The sequence below is a fragment of the Salmo trutta genome, chromosome 22, assembly GCF_901001165.1.
Source record: "Salmo trutta chromosome 22, fSalTru1.1, whole genome shotgun sequence".
NCBI lineage: Eukaryota > Metazoa > Chordata > Actinopteri > Salmoniformes > Salmonidae > Salmo > Salmo trutta.
The window spans coordinates 12,542,436-12,565,734 of record NC_042978.1 but is presented as its reverse complement, the minus strand read 5'-3'; the positions used below and the strand labels follow the sequence as shown (position 1 = coordinate 12,565,734).

The 23,299-nt window shown below is 42.8% G+C and overlaps 1 protein-coding gene across 5 annotated transcripts in view; it reads right to left on the bottom strand.

Moving 5' to 3' along the window:
• LOC115158102 (cAMP-specific 3',5'-cyclic phosphodiesterase 4D) overlaps nucleotides 1-23,299 on the bottom strand; it is a 166,665-nt gene continuing 143,366 nt past the window's right edge. For all 5 annotated transcript variants that reach the window (XM_029706637.1, XM_029706638.1, XM_029706640.1 and 2 more), the window contains 9 exons: nucleotides 20,636-20,729; nucleotides 14,566-14,738; nucleotides 13,284-13,382; nucleotides 12,934-13,098; nucleotides 12,547-12,646; nucleotides 12,203-12,357; nucleotides 9,593-9,715; nucleotides 3,763-3,945; nucleotides 1-2,794 (listed from right to left, as the gene is read on the bottom strand). In XM_029706637.1, coding sequence (XP_029562497.1) covers nucleotides 2,231-2,794; nucleotides 3,763-3,945; nucleotides 9,593-9,715; nucleotides 12,203-12,357; nucleotides 12,547-12,646; nucleotides 12,934-13,098; nucleotides 13,284-13,382; nucleotides 14,566-14,738; nucleotides 20,636-20,729 — 1,656 coding nt within the window. In that variant the 3' untranslated portion in view covers nucleotides 1-2,230. The remainder of the gene's footprint in view (nucleotides 2,795-3,762; nucleotides 3,946-9,592; nucleotides 9,716-12,202; nucleotides 12,358-12,546; nucleotides 12,647-12,933; nucleotides 13,099-13,283; nucleotides 13,383-14,565; nucleotides 14,739-20,635; nucleotides 20,730-23,299) is intronic.

Here is a 23,299-nt window from a genome sequence, read left to right as displayed (position 1 = left end):
TCCAAACCTTTGACTGGTACTGTACATCTGGGGTACAAGTATATTCTCCAGCGTCTTTATTCCTGTTGGTCCTTTCCTGAAGCATACTTGTTAATTAAAAGTTGTACAGTATTGGTGGAAAATGGATGTTTCAGTGTTTTGCTGTGGTCAATTGGCATTCGCATACTGTATATACAAGCTTTATCCCTGTGAAGAGCAGAACATTGATCAACTTGACAAAATTGAATGTAGCATTTAAGTCGAAGCAATACATCCAACGTATTAAGGTGCGACATTTCCCATTTAAAAAATTAGCATAATTCTAACATAATTGATAAAATAACATGAATACAATCAACAGTTCAGAGAGAACATTGTGTTAAACATTTCATAACGACTTAGGCTGGAAGATGCTTTGGTTCAAATTCCAAACACTTGTGGCACAATTTTCCCTATAAACTTGTTTCCCTCAAGAACAAATTAAACAAGACATTAGGGGCTTATTCAGGCGAATGGGAAGTTATCAAATGTCAATACAGACATGATTTTCTGTTGTGTATTACAGGGAATCATAACTCTGTTAATTACATTTCTATCTGCAACTTTCAAAGCATCGCACCCTACTGGACAAAAACCCTTATTAGTCTACTCTACGGCCCTGTCCAGAAACAACCCATAGCCCCTAACCCTTAGACACTTGTGGAGATCTGAAAGGATTTCATAGGTTTAAGCTACAGTACATGACAATTTAACCACCTGATATTTTAACCACAATTTAACCACTCTGATTGGTTAGGTGGAATTTTTACCACATTTATTACACCTATCCATTCCTCTCAGATCTACACAACCTTCAGTAAGCTGTCCAGTAGAATCATGGTTTGGCTCAAGCGCTTCAGAACTGAATGGGCTTACTTTACAACAGAGATTGTAAAGTGCTACTGGATGGTGGAGGCACCCGGATAACTATGCTTACAAAGCACAGAGACAAACAGACATAGTGAGGACATCCCAAATATATACAAGAAAACAGAACCATTTCACATCATATTTAAAAATGTGACAAACGTAAAACATGATCCCATAAAAACAAATACAATTTTACAAATATGAGCGTAAGTGGCGTTTGTCTAGATTTAAAACAACCCAATCAACCACAGTACTTCAGGAAATGTTTAAATGCTTGACATGTATACAATGGGGTCTGAAATGATTGACACCCTTGATAAAGAATAGCAATACTGACTGTATAAAATAAATAATAAAAATACTGAGCTATATTGTGTGCTAAAAAAGTACATTTTTTTCCCTAAAGGGTGGGGGTCAGAATTATTGACACCCATAAAGATTCCTATAAATTAGTCTTTATCAAGGGTGTCAATCATTTCAGACCCCACTGTATATAATTATACTGGTACTGTTTGTTTCATACTCCATACTTTACTTACTTTAGTTCTCAAACTCAAACTTTTCATTTAGATCAATAGAGGGCGCCAGGCACATGTCAATCAGTTATGTATTTTTGCGTAACTTGAACCTCTTGAAGTTCTAAGAAACGTTTGTCGTCAGCGACAAAACTCGAAACAGGCAGTCTAGGTTAAGGGGTACCCAAGAAGTCTGTGTCATTTCTCTCTCCATATCCTGAGGTTTAAGTCACAATTCTCTCACTATTCAGGTACATACTGGATTTGGTTAAACTTATCAATCACAGAACTCTCAGAAACTAAATAAAATACACTAGTTTATGCTTACTGAATTCAAACAAATATAATCCGCCTAATTGTATGGTGCAACAGTTCTACGACCCTGTAAATTGATCACAATCCTTACAATATTCCATTGAATAGATCTATATTCCATAATTTTGAGGAAGACATTTTCTCAGTAGAATTCCTTGCTCCATCAGGAGACGTTGGTGAGACTGGTTAGCCATGTAATTAATTCTACCTTTGATCAGCTAGACATGTACAGCAGTCTGTTTCTGACACTTTACCCCTAGAATCAACTACAGAAAGCAGGACTAAAAAGTCCCATCTGGCACAAAGGAGAAAAAAAAGAGGATATAACCATACTTCTTGTTCTACAAGATTAAACAGAGGGAAAGTGGTCAGTGTAAAGGTGTCTTCAGTGTAAAGGGACTGTTGTCATTACAGACTGTTGTCAAAAAGCCCACCCTGCACGTCCAATTGCTGCTGGGACCCACGAACCAAGGCAGGGACTGAATGAGGTGCTGGGTGGGCTAGGGTTGGTGTTACGTGCCAAGCCGTAGGTACGCTACACTATTGCCTTCCTGACCCAGTCCTCTGTCCCTATCGTCTCTGTCGTCCCCGTCCAGCCCGGGGCTCAACGTCCTGAGATGGCCAGGGCTCCTAACTGACATGGTGGTCAGACTGAGGGCCCGGCCAGGGTGAGGGGAGGGGGGCCGGTGTCTGGTGCTGCTGCTGGGCTCTGGGGATTGAGACAGGGCCGGGGTCTTCCTAGAGGTCTCTCCCCCCTGTGACATCTCCTCCTCGGGTGGGCTCTCCAGGTCTGACTCGACGTCGCCCTCCTCCTCCTCCTCCTCCTCCTCCAGGGTGAGTTCAAACTGGAACTTGTCCCCTGTGGAGGTGCAGCAGGCACCCGCCATGGCCTCCAGGGCCCCTGGCCCCCCGTCAAGGTCCCTGTCCTCGAGGGTGGGTGAGGGGCTGCGCTGGATCATACTCTGGTACCACTCCCTGTTGTCCTCCAGCATGTCCAGAATGTCCTGGGCATCAGGGTGGACCAGGTCAGCCCACGTCTCCCACAGAGGGTGGACAATATAGTCTATGAATCCCACCTGCAGGGGGAGTAAATATGAGAGATGTAAATGCACAAAGACCCATACTTGTGAACTTTTGCTAAGACCATTGGTTTAAACCATTGGTCTCAAACGGGTAGTTGCTAGCTTTTCTCATAAACCATGCTGACAAAATTTTCCACAATGCAATATCCAGTAACAAAATTCTTATCAGCCTATTCAAATTGTCTACGTAGTTGGATCTGATCCTAATACTTTCTCACTAAGTATCCATTGAACTTTGAGCCAACTGTCTAAGCCAACTGTGCCCCCAATCAGTCATAATGGTTTCGAAAAAATACAACCAGTTGACAAGACCTCCATCTTCGATTTATTTTTACGATGGATGTAGCTAAAAATATAAACGTATAATCTCCGTAAAAGCACATGGATGTGTATGAAACGGTAAGAAAAAACTTGGAATTTGGTCATATATGCAGAAATGTGCCTTACTGCCTTTCGAATTTTGTGGAACATCAATAGCTTAGCCATGGAAGCATCATGCAAAATATATTGGAACACTCAACTTAACCAAGCAGTTGGATGGTTTAACAATCTCCCTCTGGTGGCCAAGTTGACCTGTTTAACAAATACAATTGGATGGTGGCTATACCGTTTAAGGTTGATTCCATATGAGGGTTTCCGGATCGAATTATCTGTTCAGCTGGCCATCCCCAGCATCGTGGCAAATTTTGCCAGGTTGGCCTATGAGAAAATATAGCAGCTAGAAATGTAAGACCAATGATTTAAACCAATGGTTTTAGCATAAGTTCACGAGTATGGCCCCACACTCTTTTGATGGGTTCAAACAGACAGTACGACAATAACTTGTAAGCGACTGGGTCTGTTAAGCAGTGCCAAAGATCTGCGGGTGGGTTTGCAGATTTGCATGAGTGAGAGAGCCTGCGCGCCTTCACCTGCGAGCACACTACTTGTATGCTATGTACATGCACTGTACAGTACAGTACCTGGGTCTTCTCGACAGAGGCATTGTGTTTGTCACACATAGGGCTGATCTCCATGCCCTTGTCCCTCTCCCTGTCCCCCTGGGTGAAGAACTCCATCATGATGCGGTCCGTCCATCGGCGGTAGACGTCCAGTGGCTTGGTGGGGTTACTCAGGTCAGCACAGTGAACCATGTTCTGCAGGACCTTGAGACAAGAACAAAGGGCCCCATTAATCTATTGCTTTGATCTTTTTAGAATATTTTTTTTCTTACATATACACTACTGGTCAAAACTGTGAAATAACACATATGGAATCATGTAATAACCAAAAAAGTGTTTTATATTTGAGATTCTTCAAATAGCCACCCTTTGCCTTGATGACAGCTTTGCACACTCTTGGCATTCTCTCAACCAGATTCATGAGATAATTTCATTCCAGGTGACTAACAGGTGTGTCTTGTTAAAATTTAATTTGTCGAATTTCTTTCCTTAATGCGTTTGAGCCAATCAGTTGTTGTGAAAAGGTAGGGGGGAATACAGAAGATAGCCCTCTTTGGTAAAAGACCAAGTCCATATTATGGCAAGAACCGCTCAAATAAGCAAAGAGAAATGACAACCCATCATTACTTTAAGACATGAAGGTCAGTCAATACAGAACATTTCAAGAACTTTGAAAGTTTCTTCAATTGCAGTCTCAAAAACCATCAAGCGCTATGATGAAACTGGCTCTCATGAGGACCGCCACAGGAATGGAAGACCCAGAGTTACCTCTGCTGCAGAGGATAAGTTCATTAGAGTTAACTGCACCTCAGACTGCAGCCCAAATAAATTGCTGCAAAGACCCCACTACTAAAGGACACCAATAAGAAGAAGAGACTTGCTTGGGCCAAGAAACATGAGCAATGGACATTAGAGCGGTGGAAATTTGTTCTTTGGTCTGGAGTACGTGTCTTTGTGAGACGCAGTGTGGGTCACCAGATGATTACCGCATGTGTATTTCCAATCATAAAGCATGAAGGAGGTGTTACGATGTGGGGGTGCTTTGCTGGTGACACTGTCTGTGATTTATTTAGAATTCAAGGCACACTTAACCAGCATGGCTACAACAGCATTCTGCAGCGATACGCCATTCCATCTGGTTTGGGCTTAGTGGGACTTGTTTGTTTTTTTAGTTTCATTTGTTTTTCAACAGGACAATGACCCAACACACATTCAGGCTGTATAAGGGCTATTTTACCAAGAAGAAGAGCGATGGATTGCTGCATCAGATGACCTGGCATCCACAATCACCTGACCTCAACCCAATTGAGATGGTTTGGGATGAGTCGGACCGCAGAGTGAAGGAAAAGCAGCCAACAAGTGTTCAGCATATGTGGGAACTCCTTCAAGACTGTTGGAAAAGCATTACAGGTGAAGATGGTTGAGAGAATGATAAGCGTGTACAAAGCTGTCATCAAGGCAAAGGGTGGCTATTTGAGGAATCTCAAATATACTTTGATTTGTTTAAAAAAATGTTGGTTACTACGATTCCATATGTGTAATTTAATAGTTTTGATGTCTTCACTATTGTTCTACAATGTAGAAAATAGGAAAAAGAAAGAAAAAGAAAAACCCTTTAATGAGTAGGTGTTCTAAAACTTTTGACCGGTACTCTATATTTTGTCATTTCTATTTCAGGCATTTATGTAGAAACCTACATTTACATGACACTATGTCTTGACTTACACTATATATATAAAAGTATGTGGACACCCCTTCAAATAAGTGGATTTGTCTATTTCAGCCACAACTGTTGCTGACAGGTGTATAAAATTGAGCACAGCCATGCAATCTTCATAGACAAACACTGTCCGTAGAATGGCCTTACTGAAGAGCTCAATGACTTTTAACGTGGCACCATCATAGGAGGACACCTTTCCAACAAGTCAGTTAGTCAAATTTCGGCTCTGTTAGACCTGTACCGGTCAACTGTAAGTGTTGTTATTGTGAAATGGAGACGTCTCAGAGCAACAATGGCTCAGCCGCAAAGTGGTAGGCAACACAACCTCACAGAACGGGACCGCCAAGGGCTGAAGCTCGCAGTGCGTAAAAATCGTCTGTCCTTGGTTGCAACACACACTACTGTGTTCCAAACTGCCTCTTGAAGCAACGTCGGCACAAGAACTGTTTGTCTGGAGCTTCATGAAATGGGTTTCCATTGCCGAGCAGCCGCACATAAGCCTAAGATCACCATGTGCAATGCCAAGTGTCGGCTGGAGTGGTGTAAAGCTCGACGCCATTGGACTTTGGAGCAGTGGAAACGCGTTCTCTGGAGTGATGAATTATGCTTCACCATCTGGCACGCTACCTGCCCCAAAAGGAGTGCAAGCCTTCATCGTTGGCGTTTCAACAGAAGTGTTTGGTGATAGACTAGGAATGCCTTGAAGATCGACCAGTCAATCGTGATCGACCGGTTATCAAAGTTTGAGTTTTGAAATAAACTCAGCAAAAAAAGAAACGTCCCTTTCACAGAACCCTTTCTTTCAAAGATAATTCGTAAAAATCCAAATAACTTCACAGATCTTTATTGTAAAGGGTTTAAACACTGTTTCCCATGCTTGTTCAATGAACCATAAACAATGAATGAACATGCACCTGTGGAACGGTCATTAAGACACTAACAGCTTACAGAGGTAGGAAATTAAGGTCACAGTTATGAAACCTTAAGAGGCCTTTCTACTGACTGAAAAACACCAAAAGAAAGATGCCCAGGGTCTCTGCTCATCTGCGTGAACGTGCCTTAGGCATGCTGCAAGGAGGCATGAGGACTGCAGATGTGGCCAGGGCAATAAATTGCAATGTCCGTACTGTGAGACGCCTAAGACAGCGCTACATGGAGACAAGATGGACAGCTGATCATCCTCACAGTGGCAGACCATGTGTAACAACACCTGCACAGGATCGGTACATCCGAACATCACACCTGCGGGACAAGTACAGGATGGCAACAACAACTGCCCGAGTTACACCAGGAATGCACAATCCCTCCATCAGTGCTCAGACTGTCCGCAATAGGCTGAGAGAGGCTGGACTGAGGGCTTGTAGGTCTGTTGTAAGGCAGGTCCTCACCAGACATCACCGGCAACAACGTCGCCTACGGGCACAAACCCACCGTCGCTGGACTAGACAGGACTGGCGGTTTTGTCTCACCAGGGGTGATGGTCAGATTCGCGTTTATCGTCGAAGGAATGAGCGTTACACCGAGGCCTGTACTCTGGAGCGGGATGGATTTGGAGGGTCCGTCATGGTCTGGGGCGGTGTGTCACAGCATCATCGGACTGAGCTTGTTGTCATTGCAGGCAATCTCAATGCTGTGCGTAACAGGGAAGACATGTGGTACCCTTCCTGCAGGCCCATACTGACATGACCCTCCAGCTTGACAATGCCACCAGCCATACTGCTCGTTCTGTGCGTAATTTCCTGCAAGACAGGAATGCCAGTGTTCTGCCATGGCCAGTGAAGAGCCCGGATCTCAATCCCATTGAGCACGTCTGGGACCTGTTGGATCGGAGGGCTAGGGCCATTCCCCCCAGAAATGTCCGGGAAGTTGCAGGTGCCTTGGTGGAAGAGTGGGGTAACATCTCACAGCAAGAACTGGCAAATCTGGTGCAGTCCATGAGGAGGAGATGCACTGCAGTACTTTATGCAGCTGGTGGCCACACCAGATACTGACTGTTACTTTTGATTTTGACACCCCCTTTGTTTAGGGACACATTCCATTTCTGTTAGTCACATGTCTGTGGAACTTGTTCAGTTTATGTCTCAGTTGTTGAATCTTGTTATGTTCATACAAATATTTACACATGTTAAGTTTGCTGAAAATAACCGCAGTTGACAGTGAGAGGACGTTTCTTTTTTTGCTGAGTTTATAACATGGTCTGAGAATAACAATATTGGCAGGCCAGGCATATAGCCAATATGCTGTGATAATGTATTAGACCTACCACACAAACCTCATTCCTACAAAACTGTAGGTTAATGTTACAGTCTTTAAGTCTAAGTGATTGATAGTTGGTATTCAGCAGTCTTAAAAGTATGCCTTATTTACTTTGAAGAAATACTAAAATTGTGATTTTGTCAGACAGCATAGGCAGCAGCTCTATATAGATTATTTGATGACTTTGAATGAAATATTACATTCATCAAATAAAACAAATGTAATATATGCAACTGAAATATTTTATTAAAGTAACGTGAATAAATGCTAAGTAGCAATGGGCAGCCACTGCCATCATGGGACTTTTATTAATTGTTTTATTCTGTGTTGTTACAGCATTCAGCCCACATAAAGCATCGTGCAATGAATAAAAAATAAAAAAACGAAAGAAAAAAAAAAACGTGGTTATTTTTTAATAATCTAACCAAAACCGAACCGACCTCAAAAAGCAAAAATTGCTCAGCACTAGTCAGGGACAGACTTAGTGATTTGGAGGCCCCATGCAGAGGCCAGTCTGAGGCACCCCCATGTCTATTCAACAAAATCATGGCTACTGAACGAAGAGCTGTTTGGAGCCGGCTCATTTAGGTGAACGGAGGAGAATGAAAAGCCTAACTGAAAACACTTGAAATGTCCTTCACTAGTAAAGGTTTTGTATCACCACATACTGTAGAACAGGGGTGGTCAATAATTTTGTCTCGAGCCACATCGGGTTTTCAGAATTCAACAGTGGACCGCACAGATTTTTTTCCAGACAGATTTGCAGGCCATAAAAGGGGAGTTATTTTAAAACAGTAGGTCCTTCATCATTTCAACATACTTTCTATCTCGTTTTAGGGATGCACTGATGTGGAAATTCTGGGGCCAATACCTATATGTGATATTTTCGTTGGAATATCGACCAATAACTAACCGATAAATATTGTTTTTACATTTTATGGCCTTTTTTTGTGCCCCTTTTTCTCCCCAATTTCGTGGTATCCAATTGGTAGTTACAGTCTTGTCTCATCGCTGCAACTTCCGTACGGACTCGGTAGAGGCGAAGGTCGAGAGCCGTGCGTCCTCAGAAACACAACCCAACCAAGCCGCACTGCTTCTTGACACAATGCCCACTTAACCCGAAAGCCAGCCGCACCAATGTGTCAGAGGAAACACCGTACACTTGGCGACCATGTCAGTGTGCACTGCGCCCGGCCTGCCACAGGAGTCACTAGTGCACGATGGGACAAAGACATCCCTGCCGGCCAAACCCTTCGCTAACCCGGACGACGCTGGGCCAATTGTGCGCCTCCCCATGGGTCTCCCGGTCGCGGCCGGCTGCGACAGAGCCTGGACTCGAACCCAGAATCTCTAGTGGCACCGCTAGCACTGCGCCACTCGGGCGGCCTAACCATTCTTAACCATTCTAGCACATATACAAACTGCAACCAACTTTCAGAATATTTGTCAAATGACTTGAGTATGGGAAAGGTGTACATTTTTATTTGCATAAAAAATGAGTGAAATGCATCGGAAAGGTATGCTAATGGCATGTTCGGGAAAATATAATCATGGTAATAATGTGTGTAGAAAAAAAAGATATGCATTGTTTTCAATTGTGGTTTTCTCACAGTCCCTTCTAATGTGTCCTTCCAGCTTAATGAGTTTTGTAGAGGGAAATAGAAAGAGTCTTAGGTTTTAGGAATGGGGTCATGATAGCTAATAGACCCAAGTGTTCAAAAGTTAAGATAACAGAGAAATTATGTATTATTAAAGAAAATGATGCCAAGTTCACAAGAACCCTAATGATATGAGGTCCCGGGCAATTGCCCGAGTTGCCTAATGGTAAGTCCGCCACTGCCCGTGGCGTCTACTAATCTAGGAATGACCTCTGACCTGGATGCGGTCTGAGTAGTTGTCCAGCAGCAGCACTCCCAGACTGGTCACCTTCTTGGTCTCCACCATGGTCTTCAGGTCAGCCAGGAAATTCATGTGCTTGGACATGTCAGTGGCCAACACCTGCAGAGGACAATACCCATTCATCACACTTACTTCAGTCACTAAGTCCAATGGCTCAGTGGGTTAGAGCATGGTGCTACCCACATCCAGGGTTGTGTTGTGGGTTTGATTCCCATATGGGCCACATGCTGAATATATCCTGAGTCTACAAAACATTAGGAACACCTTCCTAATATTGAGTTGCAGCACCTTTTGGCCTTAGAACAGACTACATTTTTCGGGGCATCAAATCAAATTGTATTTGTCACATACACATTGTTAGCAGATGTTAATGCGAGTGTAGCGAAATGCTTGTGCTTCTAGTTCCGACCATGCAGTAATATCTAACAAGTAATTTAACCTAACAATTTCACAACAACTACCTTATACACACAAGTGTAAAGGAATGAATAAGAATATGTACATAAAAATATATGAATGAGTGATGGCCGAACGGCATAGGCAAGATGCAGTAGATGGTATAGAGTACAGTATATACATATGAGATGAGTAATGTAGGGTAAGTAAACATTATATAAAGTGGCATTGTTTAAAGTGGCTAGTGATACATTTATTACATCAATTTTCCATTATTAAAGTGGCTAGAGTTGAGTCAGTATGTTGGCCGCAGCCACTCAATGTTAGTGATGGCTGTTTAACAGTCTGATGGCCTTGAGATAGAAGCTGTTTTTCAGTCTCTCGGTCCCCGCTTTGATGCACCTGTACTGACCTCGCCTTCTGGATGATAGCGGGGTGAACAGGCAGTGGCTCGGGTGGTTGTTGTCCTTGATGATCTTTTTGGCCTTCCTGTGACATCGGGTGGTGTAGGTGTCCTGGAGGGCAGGTAGTTTGCCCCCGGTGATGTGTTGTGCAGACCTCACTACCCACTGGAGAGCCTTACGGTTATGGGCGGAGCAGTTGCCGTACCAGGCGGTGATACAGCCCGATAGGATGCTCTCAATTGTGCATCTGTAAAAGTTTGAGTGTTTTTGGTGACAAGCCGAATTTCTTCAGCCTCCTGAGGTTGAAGAGGCACTGCTGCGCCTTCTTCACCACGCTGTCTGTGTGGGTGGACCATTTCAGTTTGTCCGTGATGTGTACGCCGAGGAACTTAAAACTTTCCACCCTCTCCACTACTGTCCCGTCGATGTGGATAGGGGGCTGCTCCCTCTGCTGTTTCCTGAAGTCCACGATCATCTCCTTTGTTTTGTTGACATTGAGTGTGAGGTTATTTTCCTGACACCACACTCCGAGGGCCCTCACCTCCTCCCTGTAGGCCATCTCGTTGCTGTTGGTAATCAAGCCTACCACTGTAGTGTCGTCTGCAAACTTGATGATTCACCCACGACTGCATGGCCACACAGTCGTGGGTGAACAGGGAGTACAGGAGAGGGATGAGAACGCACCCTTGTGGGGCCCCAGTGTTGAGGATCAGCGGGGTGGAGATGTTGTTACCTACCCTCACCACCTGGGGGCGGCCCGTCAGGAAGTCCAGGACCCAGTTGCACAGGGCGGGGTCGAGACCCAGGGTCTTAATGACGAGTTTGGAGGGTACTATGGTGTTAAATGCTGAGCTGTAGTCGATAAACAGCATTCTTACATAGGTATTCCTCTTGTCCAGATGGGTTAGGGCAGTGTGCAGTGTGATTGCGTCGTCTGTGGACCTATTGGGGCGGTAAGCAAATTGGAGTGGGTCTAGGGTGTCAGGTAGGGTGGAGGTGATATGGTCCTTGACTAGTCTCTCAAAGCACTTCATGATGACGGAAGTGAGTGCTACGGGGCGGTAGTCATTTAGCTCAGTTACCTTAGCTTTCTTGGGAACAGGAACAATGGTGGCCCTCTTGAAGCATGTGGGAACAGCAGACTGGGATAAAAATTGATTGAATATGTCCATAAACACACCAGCCAGCTGGTCTGCGCATGGACTCTACAAGGTGTCGAAAGTGTTTCCGAATGGTTGACTCCAATGCTTCTCACAGTTGTGCCAAGTTAGCTGGATGTCCTTTGGGTGATGGACCATTTTTGAGGCACATGGCAAACTGTTCTGCGTGAAAAACCCAGCAGCATTGCCGTTCTTGACGCACTCAAACCGGTGCACCCGGCACCTACTACCATACCCCGTTCAAAGGCACTTAAATATTTTGTTTTGTCCTTTCACCCTCTGACTGGCATACACAATCCATGTCTCAAGGCATAAACATCCTTCTTTAACCTGTCTCCTCCTCTTCCTCTATACTGATTGAAGTGGATTTAACAGGTGACATCAATAAGGGATCATAGCTTTCACCTTGATTCACCTGGTCAGTCTATGTCATGGAATGAGTAAGTTCCTAATGTTTTGTGTGTGTTAAATGTACCGTTAAGTGACTTCGGGAAAAAGGTTTTGCTAAATGGCCATGGTATTATGATGTTAGCTAATTCCTTATCATGTTTAACTATGATAACAGGGAGTTGTGTAGATATAATGTTATTTATATCTGATTCCAATTCATTCAGTCAGTGTCTCACCATGTCGATGACCATCTTCCTGAGGGACTGTCCCTGTTTCTTGCTGAGGTTCTGGAAGATGTCACAGTTGTCCTCCTGCAGCAGCTTGAAGCCCACGGCCAGGTGGTGGTTCTCCAGGACCGAGGTGTCGTTGTACATCAGCGCCAGCTCAGAGTCTACAGTAGGAACACCCACACCGTTAGTAAAGCAACAACAATTCCAAGGCACTCCTGTATTCAGTGATGTAATGCCTTACAGATGCTATAACATAGTCTTCACAGTAGTAGATCCAAGACACATTTTGCTCCAAAGGACATATCCTTTATATCTAATCAGTGAGATTGCTAGTGAGGGATGGAACTGACTTGTGTTGATGAGGAACTGGTTGGACACTCCGGGGTGATCCACGTCGTGTATGGCACTGCTAAACAGAGCAGCCATGATCTCCAGGTCAGTGAAGACAGCCTGAAAACAATCAACACAAACTTTTTTGTTACTACTAGTGTTAAGTGCCTGTTAAGTGCCTAGTTAAATAAAGATTTGAAAAAAGTGTTACTAAGTATTAACACTTAACGTGGGGATATTTTTTTTTTACCTTATCTTTACTATTAAAACCATGAACAAATGCCTTCTCCCTCAATATACATTGATAAAGTTGATGAAATCTAAAGCCATGTCAACTAACTGGATTAGAATATAGAATATGGCTGAACATCATCCTGTAATCTTCCTCATAATGGAGCGTCCCATACCTCCAGGGCAGGGGTGGAGAGGAGGATGTGAGTGGACTGTACCACGTCGGCAGCATGGATGTTATTGTGGTAGGCCACGTCAGTGTGGTAGTGGTCCTCCAGGGTCATCATGAAGGTGATGAAGGTGTCGGCTCTGATCTTAAAGTTCTTCAGCAGCTCTCGCTCCTGAGTTTGGGGAGCAACAGAAACCAGGCTCACAGAAGAGTGAACCAAATACGTAAGAAACATAGGGGTAAAGTATTGCAGTGAATTCGGGGTAGCCAAGACCGGGGCTCAAACAATACACTAAGAGATTCAAACGCCTTGGTGAGAATGCTAGAAAATGCTACAAAGTAATGGGAGACTCATACCTGGAAAATGGAGTACATCACCACCGTCAAAGGCCGATTCCCCGAGTATTCAGCTATCTTGAAAATATCTAGACCCCATCTGTTGATGTCTTCAAATTCCTAGAACGACAACACAACATTCAGTGAGAAAAAGTCTGGTATGGCAAAAATATTTTATTTATTTAACTTTTTTAACATGCATAGCAAAATACATGAAAATGGCACAAAAACGTCAGACTTTTTCCAATTGCAATCCTCCAGAGGGCAGATGATGTGACGAGTTATAATACGTTATAACACGTCACTGACGGCAGTAGATGATAACTGAATTACATAAATACCATTAACGGTCAAGCAATAAGCATTAAAGTACTGTAACTTATCCATTCTTCACTGTAACATGGGGTAAACAAACTCAGTAGCTACGCAATATCCCTCATACATTACAGTATTGACAGATCATAAAACAGTGCCTTCATGTACCACAATCCTATGGTCATAATGAGAGGGGGTGAACCCATTACAAATCATTTATTGCTGTTTTTCTAAATAAAGGCCCTGTGGCCAGTAGCTTTTATACCATCATGTTTACGACTATTGTAAGCCCTCCAGTCATTAAAAACGCTAAAATATTTTAGGGATGGAATGAAGAGATTCCTAGAGTATTTGTAGTATGTCTGAAGTGTGAAAGCAAGTAATGGTCTCTACCACTCAGCTACACACACCTACACTGACGTTCTTCACATTCACACATACCGACGTACTCATGCTCACACAATCCCTACTGACACCTCGCACACTCACTCATTACCATGCATACGCCACATACGCTGCTGCCAAAATGTATTGATTAATTATAGTGATTACCATTCGATGCTGCTATATTGTTTATTAGCATTATTATTATTACCATTGGTATTTATCCTGCTACCAGCGACTTTACATGTACATTCCTTCCTCATTCGCTCCAGTACCCCTACACATTGTAATAACGCTACTGGCACTGCACTGACCTGTATACAAGACCTGTACAGTATATAACTGTTTCTTTATTACTATATTTTAGCAATTCACTGTACTGTTTTACACCTGATGTATCCTGTGCATGTGACAATAAAACTTGAGACTGTAATGTGTTTTTCTTCACATATAATAATACGGTCACTTAGCAGACGTTTTTATCCAAAGGTCTGTCCTCCATGCGGGAAACAAACCATTAAGCTGCCAACACCATGCTCTAACCCACTGAGCTTGGAGTGTGTTTGTGCCCGTCTGTGTAAGTGTGTGTAGGCTTGGCACCCACCGTTGCCAGTAGACCCTCATGGAGGGTGGTGACCCCAAAGCGGGGGATCTGGGTAGGGGCGAGGCTGGGGCTGAGGGCAGGTTTCTTCACCGCAACAATCTGGGACATGGGCCTCTTCTTCTTGTCCTTGTCTTTAAGAGGCCCAGACATAATCTCCACATCTTGCTGCTTTTCTACAAACACACAGAGACACAGAGAGAGAGAGAGACACGCACACACAGAGAGAGAGAGAGAGAGAGAGAGAGACACAGAGAGAGAGATAGAGATTTCTTTCAACCAATATAGGGGGACACAGTTGATGATTGTTAATATTAATAACTATAGCTAATCTAATGTTTTTCCATCACAAATCAGGTGAGAAATCAATTAGACTAGGAATACGGCTTCGACCGATAACTCTGCAGCAAATGTAATCTCTCAACCAAGAATGATTCCTGGTAGTCAGACAGTGACAAATATAACAAGCTCTATTTTCATGTCATCTGACCATAGCACCGCCTGGAGTTTGATAAATGGCATTGGCACTTGGATTGGAACCGGTGCTATGGTCAGACGACATGAAAATAGAGCTCTTGTGGTGTGGAGTTGCTTACCAAGATGACATTGAATGTTCCTGAGTGGCCTAGTTACAGTTTTGACTTAACTCGGCTTGATAATCTATGGCAAGACTTGAAATGGCTGTTTAGCAATGATCAACAACCAACTTGACCGAGCTTGAAGAACTTTTTTAAAGAATGATGTGCAAATATTTTACAATCCAGGTGTGCAAAGCCCTTAGAGACTTATCCAGAAAGACTCACAGCTGTAATCGCTGCCAAAGGTGAATCCAAGATGTATTGACTCAGGGGTGTGAATACTTACGTAAATTAGATTTCTGTATTTTATTTGCAATAAATTTGCAAACATTTCAAAAAACACGTTTTCACTTTGTCATTATGAGGCATTGTGTGTAGATGGGTGAGAAGGAAACCCATTTAATCCATTTTGAATTCAGGCTGTAACAACAAAATATGGAATAAGTCAAGGGCTATGAATACTTTCTGTAGGCACTGTATAACAAAACATTATACAGAACTATAAACTTTGGTGAGCATCCACAACAGCGGGCAATTTAGCATTGATTGTTCTGCAGTAGCCTACACCTGTCAATCAACTGATCAACGCATCCTACTGCAGGCTGTAGGCATATTAATAATGTGGTAACACAGACCATTCAGTGTGTGTTCATTGTCATAGTGACAACTGCAAATTGTCCTTCAATGTAAATGTAATGAAAAATAATATAGAAACTCGTATTTAAATGTAGCAATTTTACAACAAATGCTGTTTAGCCTATATATATATTTTACATCATGTTATTGCTTGCCTCGTTGCTTAAGCGGTTGGATGTGATTTCCATTTTTCGAATGGTTGTCAATTCGTTTGAATCTTCTTTTTCACTGTGCTCATCTCTCTGTATATCCTGTGCAATCATTTGCAATGCATCAGTGCAATAATGCTATCGTCACTGGCCAAACATCACACCAATGCGCACTCCTAAAATGTCCACAACAGTTAATTTGGCCTAGACCTATTTTACATTCAGCAATCAGCAGCCCTGCTTCTCTCCACAAAAAGGCTACTAGGCATAGTATAAAATATCTTGAATGTCTTATAGCTTTTGTAGCCTATAGCTTTTCCTGGGATTTCAAGAGAAGAGGAATAGCGGAGAGGCTTGCCTCCATATAGCCAATTGCACACGGGAACGGCTGGAAGAGAAAGAGGCTAGAGTTGTGTAGCCGAAGTAAGAAGCTAAATATTAGCTAGACAGGCCATTCATTAGCTAAATACTAGGGCTATACATATTTACCTGTCAAAGTGAAAGAAAAAAAAGTTGACAGATTATAAAATGGCAGATCAGTGTGTTCATCCAGGCTGCGCTTTGCAGTCCCCGGGCACGCAAAGCTCCACTATTGATTAGGCCTACGTTTTTTAGACAATACCATTTTCTACCTAGGCTGCAACACAGTGCAATGTGGATTTTTTTTTTTATTGTTATCAATTGAGTACACAATTATTGTCTAGGGCTGTAAACCACAGCTATGTAGGCTAATTTGAATAACCGCTCAAACGTTCTGTTTTGAATGCTTCATGCTGAAATAACTGCATCCAGCCAAGGCCTGATTTTGCAACCATTTGGATCAGTTATGGATCTATTCTCTACAGTTTACAAGGTCCAGAAAGGTACATTAGCAGACTAATCATTCAAGCTAATGTAGTCTAGCTTTTCCTGGGACTCCAAGAGCTAAAGAATAGCTGCCTGTAGCTGAAAGGACCCATGAAGACAGACTACAGAAGTGTAGCCTAAATGAATTAGCTAAATATTAGGCCTAATATTACAGTGAATAGCCTTTACCCAATGACTTTACACAGTGAATTAAAAAAAAAAATCAGATAATGAAATGACAAGTAGCCAGGGATAGGCTACTGTGTGCTCCCCAGGCTGTGGGGACAAGAAAATGATCATACATAGGCTATATCAACACAATCCAATAATGCATTTTATTAGATTATTTTCTAGTGAGTAAATCATTCTAGTCTAGGCTGTTAACTGCATTGAATATGTCATTTCAATAACCGTTTTGAACGCATGTTTCATTACGAAATAATAATAATCTAGCCTAGTCTTTTAGACAGTTTGCAAGGTCTAGAAAGACACATTAGCAGGCCAGTCATAGTGCGTATTTTGTCGGGATGTATCGTGCGTTAACATACACTATCCATACACAAACAAAAATTCAAAAATTCTATACCAAAATTACAATTTTTTTCTGATTGAATTCATCTATCTTATTAAAACATTAACCCTAGTGAATACCAACAAGAATAACATCTTCCTGAATCATTATAATAACCTTTTTTCTGAGTGAATACAATTGCACTAAAATTGTTTATTTTTTGTATTATTTTATTGATATTTTTTGTATGTTGTGAGTATTTTCTTGTTTATACCTGTGTTTTGTTAGACATGTTTGATGTAGCAATGTAAGTTGATTTTTGAATTATGAATAAAATAAATTAAAAAATAACAAAAAAAAGAGATGCCAAATGGGAGATGTATAATAAAATGCAATTTAAAATGTGAAAAAGAAGAAGAAAAAATACACTATCTGAAAATATGGCCTTCTCATACTGATATGCAAGTTTGTTGTGGATCATCATTCTCTCAATTCATCCTATATCAGGCAAGTTTACCGTGCGTTCTGCCTTCTCGCCTCGTGCTCCAGGAACCAATAATGCTTCTATAGAACAACTTTTTGATTGGTTGTTAATGTTTTATCGTCGGGGGAATCACTCAGAAAATTATCCAAATGATAGCTATTGTTATCGTCCTCCACTCTTTTTGTAGTTATCGTTTAGTGTGAAAGCTCCTGTTCACTTGAATTAGAGTTGTCTTTGATTTGTATTTATTTAGAATGTTTTTATTACACAAAATGATTGCAATTTTTCTGCTTCTGCTAACAATGCCTGCAGTACCACGGTCGGTCTTGAACTTCCGTGGCTGCAATGAGAGGGGGCAGTTGTTCTGCCACATTATTAGTTAAAGTGTGCATTCGTAAATTCGCTCTGACTATCTACTCCGATTTCAGAGCGCAGAATAACTGATGGATTTACGAACGAGCAACATCTCGGATCAATAAGCTCTGAATTTACGAACGCCCAGAGCATACTACGGCACTCCAGAGGGAATTTACGATCATACCCGTCCTGACGCAAAAGGCAGTGTAATAATATTATGGTCTCCATGGCAATGCCACACAATGTGTCCAGGAATGCCATGCTAATAGGCTAGTAGACATGCATGACTAAATATGCATATTTGTGTACTCTATGCAAGGGCACAACTTTTATTATAAATAAGAATACAGTTGAAGTCGGAAGTTTACATACACTTAGGTTGGAGTCATCAACTCGTTTTTCAACCACTCCACAAATTTCTTGTTAACAACCTATAGTTTTGGCAAGTCGGTTAGGACATCTACTTTGTACATGACACAAGTCATTTTTCCAACAATTGTTTACAGACAGATTATTTCACTGAAAGTGCATGTCAAAGCAAAAACCAAGCCATGAGGTCAAAGGAATTGTTTGTAGAACTCTGAGACTGTGTCGAGGCACAGATCTGGGGAAAAGTACCAAAACATTTCTGCAGCATTGAAGGTCCCCAAGAACACAGTGGCCTCCAACATTCTTAAATGGAAGAAGTTTGGAACCACTAAGACTCTTCCTAGAGATGGCCACCCGGCCAAACTGAGCAATCGGGGGAGAAGGGCCTTGGTCAGGGAAGTAACCAAGAACCCGATGGTCACTCTGACAGAGCTCTAGAGTTCCTCTGTGGAGATGGGAGAAACTTCCAGAAGTACAACCTTCTCTGCAGCACTCCACAAATCAGGCCTTCATGGTGGAGTGGTCAGACAGAAGCCACTCCTCAGTAAAAGGCACATAACAGCCAAAAGTTTGCCAAAAGCACCAAAAGGACTCTCAGACAATGAGAAACAAGATTCTCTGGTCTGATGAAACCAAGATTTAACCCTTTGGCCTGAATGCCAAGCATCACGTCTGGAGGAAACCTGGCACCATCCCTACAGTGAAGCATGGTGGTGGCAGCATAATGCTGTGGGGATATTTATCAGCAGCAGGGACTGGGAGACTAGTCAGGATCGAGGGAAAGATGAACAAAGCAAATTACAGAGAGATCCTTGGTGAAAACCTGCTCCAGAGCACTCAAGACCTCAGACTGGTGTGAAGGTTCACCTTCCAACAGGACCCTAATGACACAGCCAAGACAACGCAGAAGTGGCTTCGGGACAAGTCTCTGAATGTCATTGAGTGGCCCAGCCAGTGCCCGGACTTCAACCTGATCTAACATCTCTGGAGAGACCTGAAAATATCCGTGCAGCGACGCTCCCCATCCAACCTGACAGAGCTTCAGAGGATCTACATAGAAGAATGGGCCAAACTCCCAAAATACAGCTGTGACAAGCTTGTAGCATCATACCCAAGAAGACTCAAGGCTGTAATCGTTGCGAAAGGTGCTTCAACAAATTACTGAGTAAAGGGTCTGAATACTTATGGGTGCCTGCTATCTCTAGCTAGAGTGGCGCAACAGTCAGTGCAAGTGGCGTCACTACAGTCCCTGGTTCGAATCCAGGCTGTATCACATCCAGCCGTGATTGGGTGTCCCATAGGGTGGCACACAATTGGCCCAGCGTCGTCTGGGTTTGGCCGGGGTAGGCCGTCATTGTAAATAAGCGTTTGTTCTTAAGTGACTTGCCTAGTTAAATAAAAATAAAAACCTAGAAGGGGCGCTGAGTATGAGAGTGGATGTATGAATGTTTGTCCTTTATTTTACTGATCAGTACCAGAATCCATATTTCATCAACGTACAGTTAGTTATAGGCATACTTTCATAATTTCACCCTGATACATTATTCTTAAGTATTTGCATGAATGTGAGATGAAACGTCATTATGTTGTGCTATCATTTGTTCTCTCTTTGTTCCCTTTCTCTCTCTTCCCTCATCACAGGTGACGAACTGCACCTGTGACCAGTGGGAATGGTATATAGTGGAGTGCTATGAGGTGGGGCTTCAAGTCTCCTGGTTCAAGGCATGGGAGAACATGAGTGAAGGTGTGTCTGTGAGGAGGCCTTCTTATTGCCACCCGTACCATGTGTTTGTTATTTTCAGCCTGGCCATGTATTTGTAATAAATATCCCTTAAACTTTGCATCAGACAACATGATCCTGCGATTCCTTTCATAGATACGGCCTGTCCGTGAGAATTTCCTATGAATACCCTCTTCATAATAATGCACAACTCATGAACATCTTTGACTACATTTATAAAGCATTATGACCAAGGCTGTATAACGCCTTATAAAGCAAATAAATATTGTATTACGTAAAAGAATTTGAGCAGGATGAATGCTTTACATCAATTCCTATTTGTCAGTAGAGTCAAAATGAATACCTTGCGTGGCCATTTTAATGCATGTTCAGGAGCCATTCAGGAGCGCTGTTGTCACTCACCAAGGAAAGTGCTGGCGATAAACTCTGAGACTTGGTTTCCTGACCGGCTGGTTTCTGACAACTGGGTGAGCTCTCTGTTCAGCATCCTTTTGAACTGGGGGACAAGATCAGACACCAGGCATCAGTGACACAAGTTCATACATGGATATACTGTTCCGTGTGGAAAGTAGAAAATGCCTCAGTAGAACAAGTTTAGCAGCATTAGAGTTCTTCTCACACTTTAATGTGGATGACTGACTTCTCTTTTTGCATAAACAATTTGTGAAATGATAAATTAATAAAACAAAAGCAGAGTTCAAGATTTCTTAAACAAAAAAAAAAAAAAATGTTTTTTTTTTTTACATGTTTGGTGTGATCTTTTTTACATCACACATTTAAGGTGTCAGGAGTAAATAATGAGTAAATCAAATGACAGTATTGATTTCCTTGATTACATCAAAATAAAATGTGTGAAATTAGATATCAATAGACTAATAGTAGTCAAGTAAGACACAATTATATCAAGACCAGAAAATGAATCAGTAACTTCTATCATGACACAACCTCATACAAACCCCAAGTCTATTCAGTGCATCACACATTTTGTTGTTGTTTATTTCATACTAAACACATGCACAACAAATATTGCACCATGTTTAGCTGAATTAGCTCTGTGGGTATTTTCCATCTGCAGGGACACAGTCATTCCATGAATGGGGATAAATGGAAAAACCAGAGAAATATAGCCATATCACTAGCAGACAGTGCAGCACACAGTCCAGACAGAAAGAAGGGGGACATTATTTTTTAGACAGAGCAGTGTGGTTGCCATGGCGAATCTTGGTACACAGAGGCAGCCGTGCTCAGTGAATGGTTCATTGAGAGTAGGGCATTGGGAAGGGAGGGCACAACGTCTTCAGCTGGGCTCAGCAAATTATGTAATCACGTGGTTACGAGATGGCGGAGCGCACAACGCCAGCCATACAAACCACCATATGGTCTTAAAGGAGACGGTGCATGTACACACACACACACACACACACACACACACACACACACACACACACACACACACACACACACACACACACACACACACACACACACACACACACACACACACACACATATAGGACGGAACGTGTAGTGTACTCACAGGGAAACAGGCATGTGTGTACACACACAATATGTGATAACTTGTCTAGACAATAATAGGCAGTTTTATACACTACTTAGCCAAAAGTATGTGGACACCCATTCAAAATAGTGGATTCGGCTATTTGTTACGGTGTATAAAATTGAGCACACAGCCATGCAATCTGGAGTGTAAAGCTCTCTGCCATTGAACTCTGGAGCAGTGGAAACGGGTTCTCTGGAGTGATGAATCACGCTTCACCATCTGGCAGTCCAACGGACGAATCTGGGTTTGGCGGATGCCAGGAGTACGCTACCTGCCCCAATAAATAGTGCCAACTGTAAAGTTTGGTGGATGAGGAATAATAGTCTGGGGCTGTTTTTCATGGTTCGGGCTAGGCCCCTTAGTTCCAGTGAAGGGAAATCTTAACACTGCAGCATAGAATGGCATTCTAGATGATTCTGTACTTCCAACTTTGTGGCAACAGTTTGGGGAAGGCCCTTTCCTGTTTCAGCATGACAATGCCCCAATACACAAAGTGTGGTCCATACAGAAATGGTTTGTCGAGATCGGTTTGGAAGAACTTGACTGGCCTGCACAGAGCCCTGACCCCATGTTTGTCGAGATCGGTGTGGAAGAACTTGACTGGCCTGCACAGAGCCCTGATCCCATCGAACACGTTTGGGATGAATTGGAACGTCGACTGCGAGCTAGGCCTAATCGCCTGACATCAATACCTAACCTCACTAATGCTCTTGTGGCTGAATGAAAGAAAGTCCACGCAGCAATGTTCCAACTAGTGGAAAGCCTTCCCAGAAGAGTGGAGGCTGTTATAGCTGCAAAGGGGGGACCAACTCCATATGAATACCCATGATTTTGGAATGAGATGTTCAACAAGCAGGTGTCCACATACTTTTGTAGTGTACCATCTCACTGACATAATATGCTAAAACACAGATACATCCAAAACCATACTGTTCTACAGTGCACCAAAGCACACTTATCGTTATGCAGACCCATTAAGAAGTTTGCAATGCAATAACAGAAAATGAAATTCTGACAGCCTTACACCTTGAGCCCACACATTCCCGTGCACTCACCTGTATGAGTGTCCAAGACACAGAGAACAAAGTGACTTCGGGCAACCCAGTGGACACATGTTCAATCAAAAACAAAGACGAGCGAGCAATAAAAACCAACTCGGGTGAATAAAATCCAGTAAGAGATTCTATGGGTCTACAGGTTCGTCACAACCTGACAGTCCGTAGGTCCGAGATTGAAAGAGGGGAAAAGATCTAACAGTCGTCAGCCAAAGACGAGGTGTGCCCGTAGCCCTGAGCTGAGTAAGGAGGACAGAGGGCACAGAGGGGACATGGGGGACGGGCGGTGCAGGGCAAGGGGACAGACAGTCCAGTTAGGTGCAGGACACCAGAGCGCATGGCTGACTGCTGCTCCTTCATCCACCATCACACTCTCAATGTAAACACAGAGACCGAGAGGAAGGAGTGAAAGATAGAAGGAGGGAGGGAGGGATGGGAAGAGTATGAGCG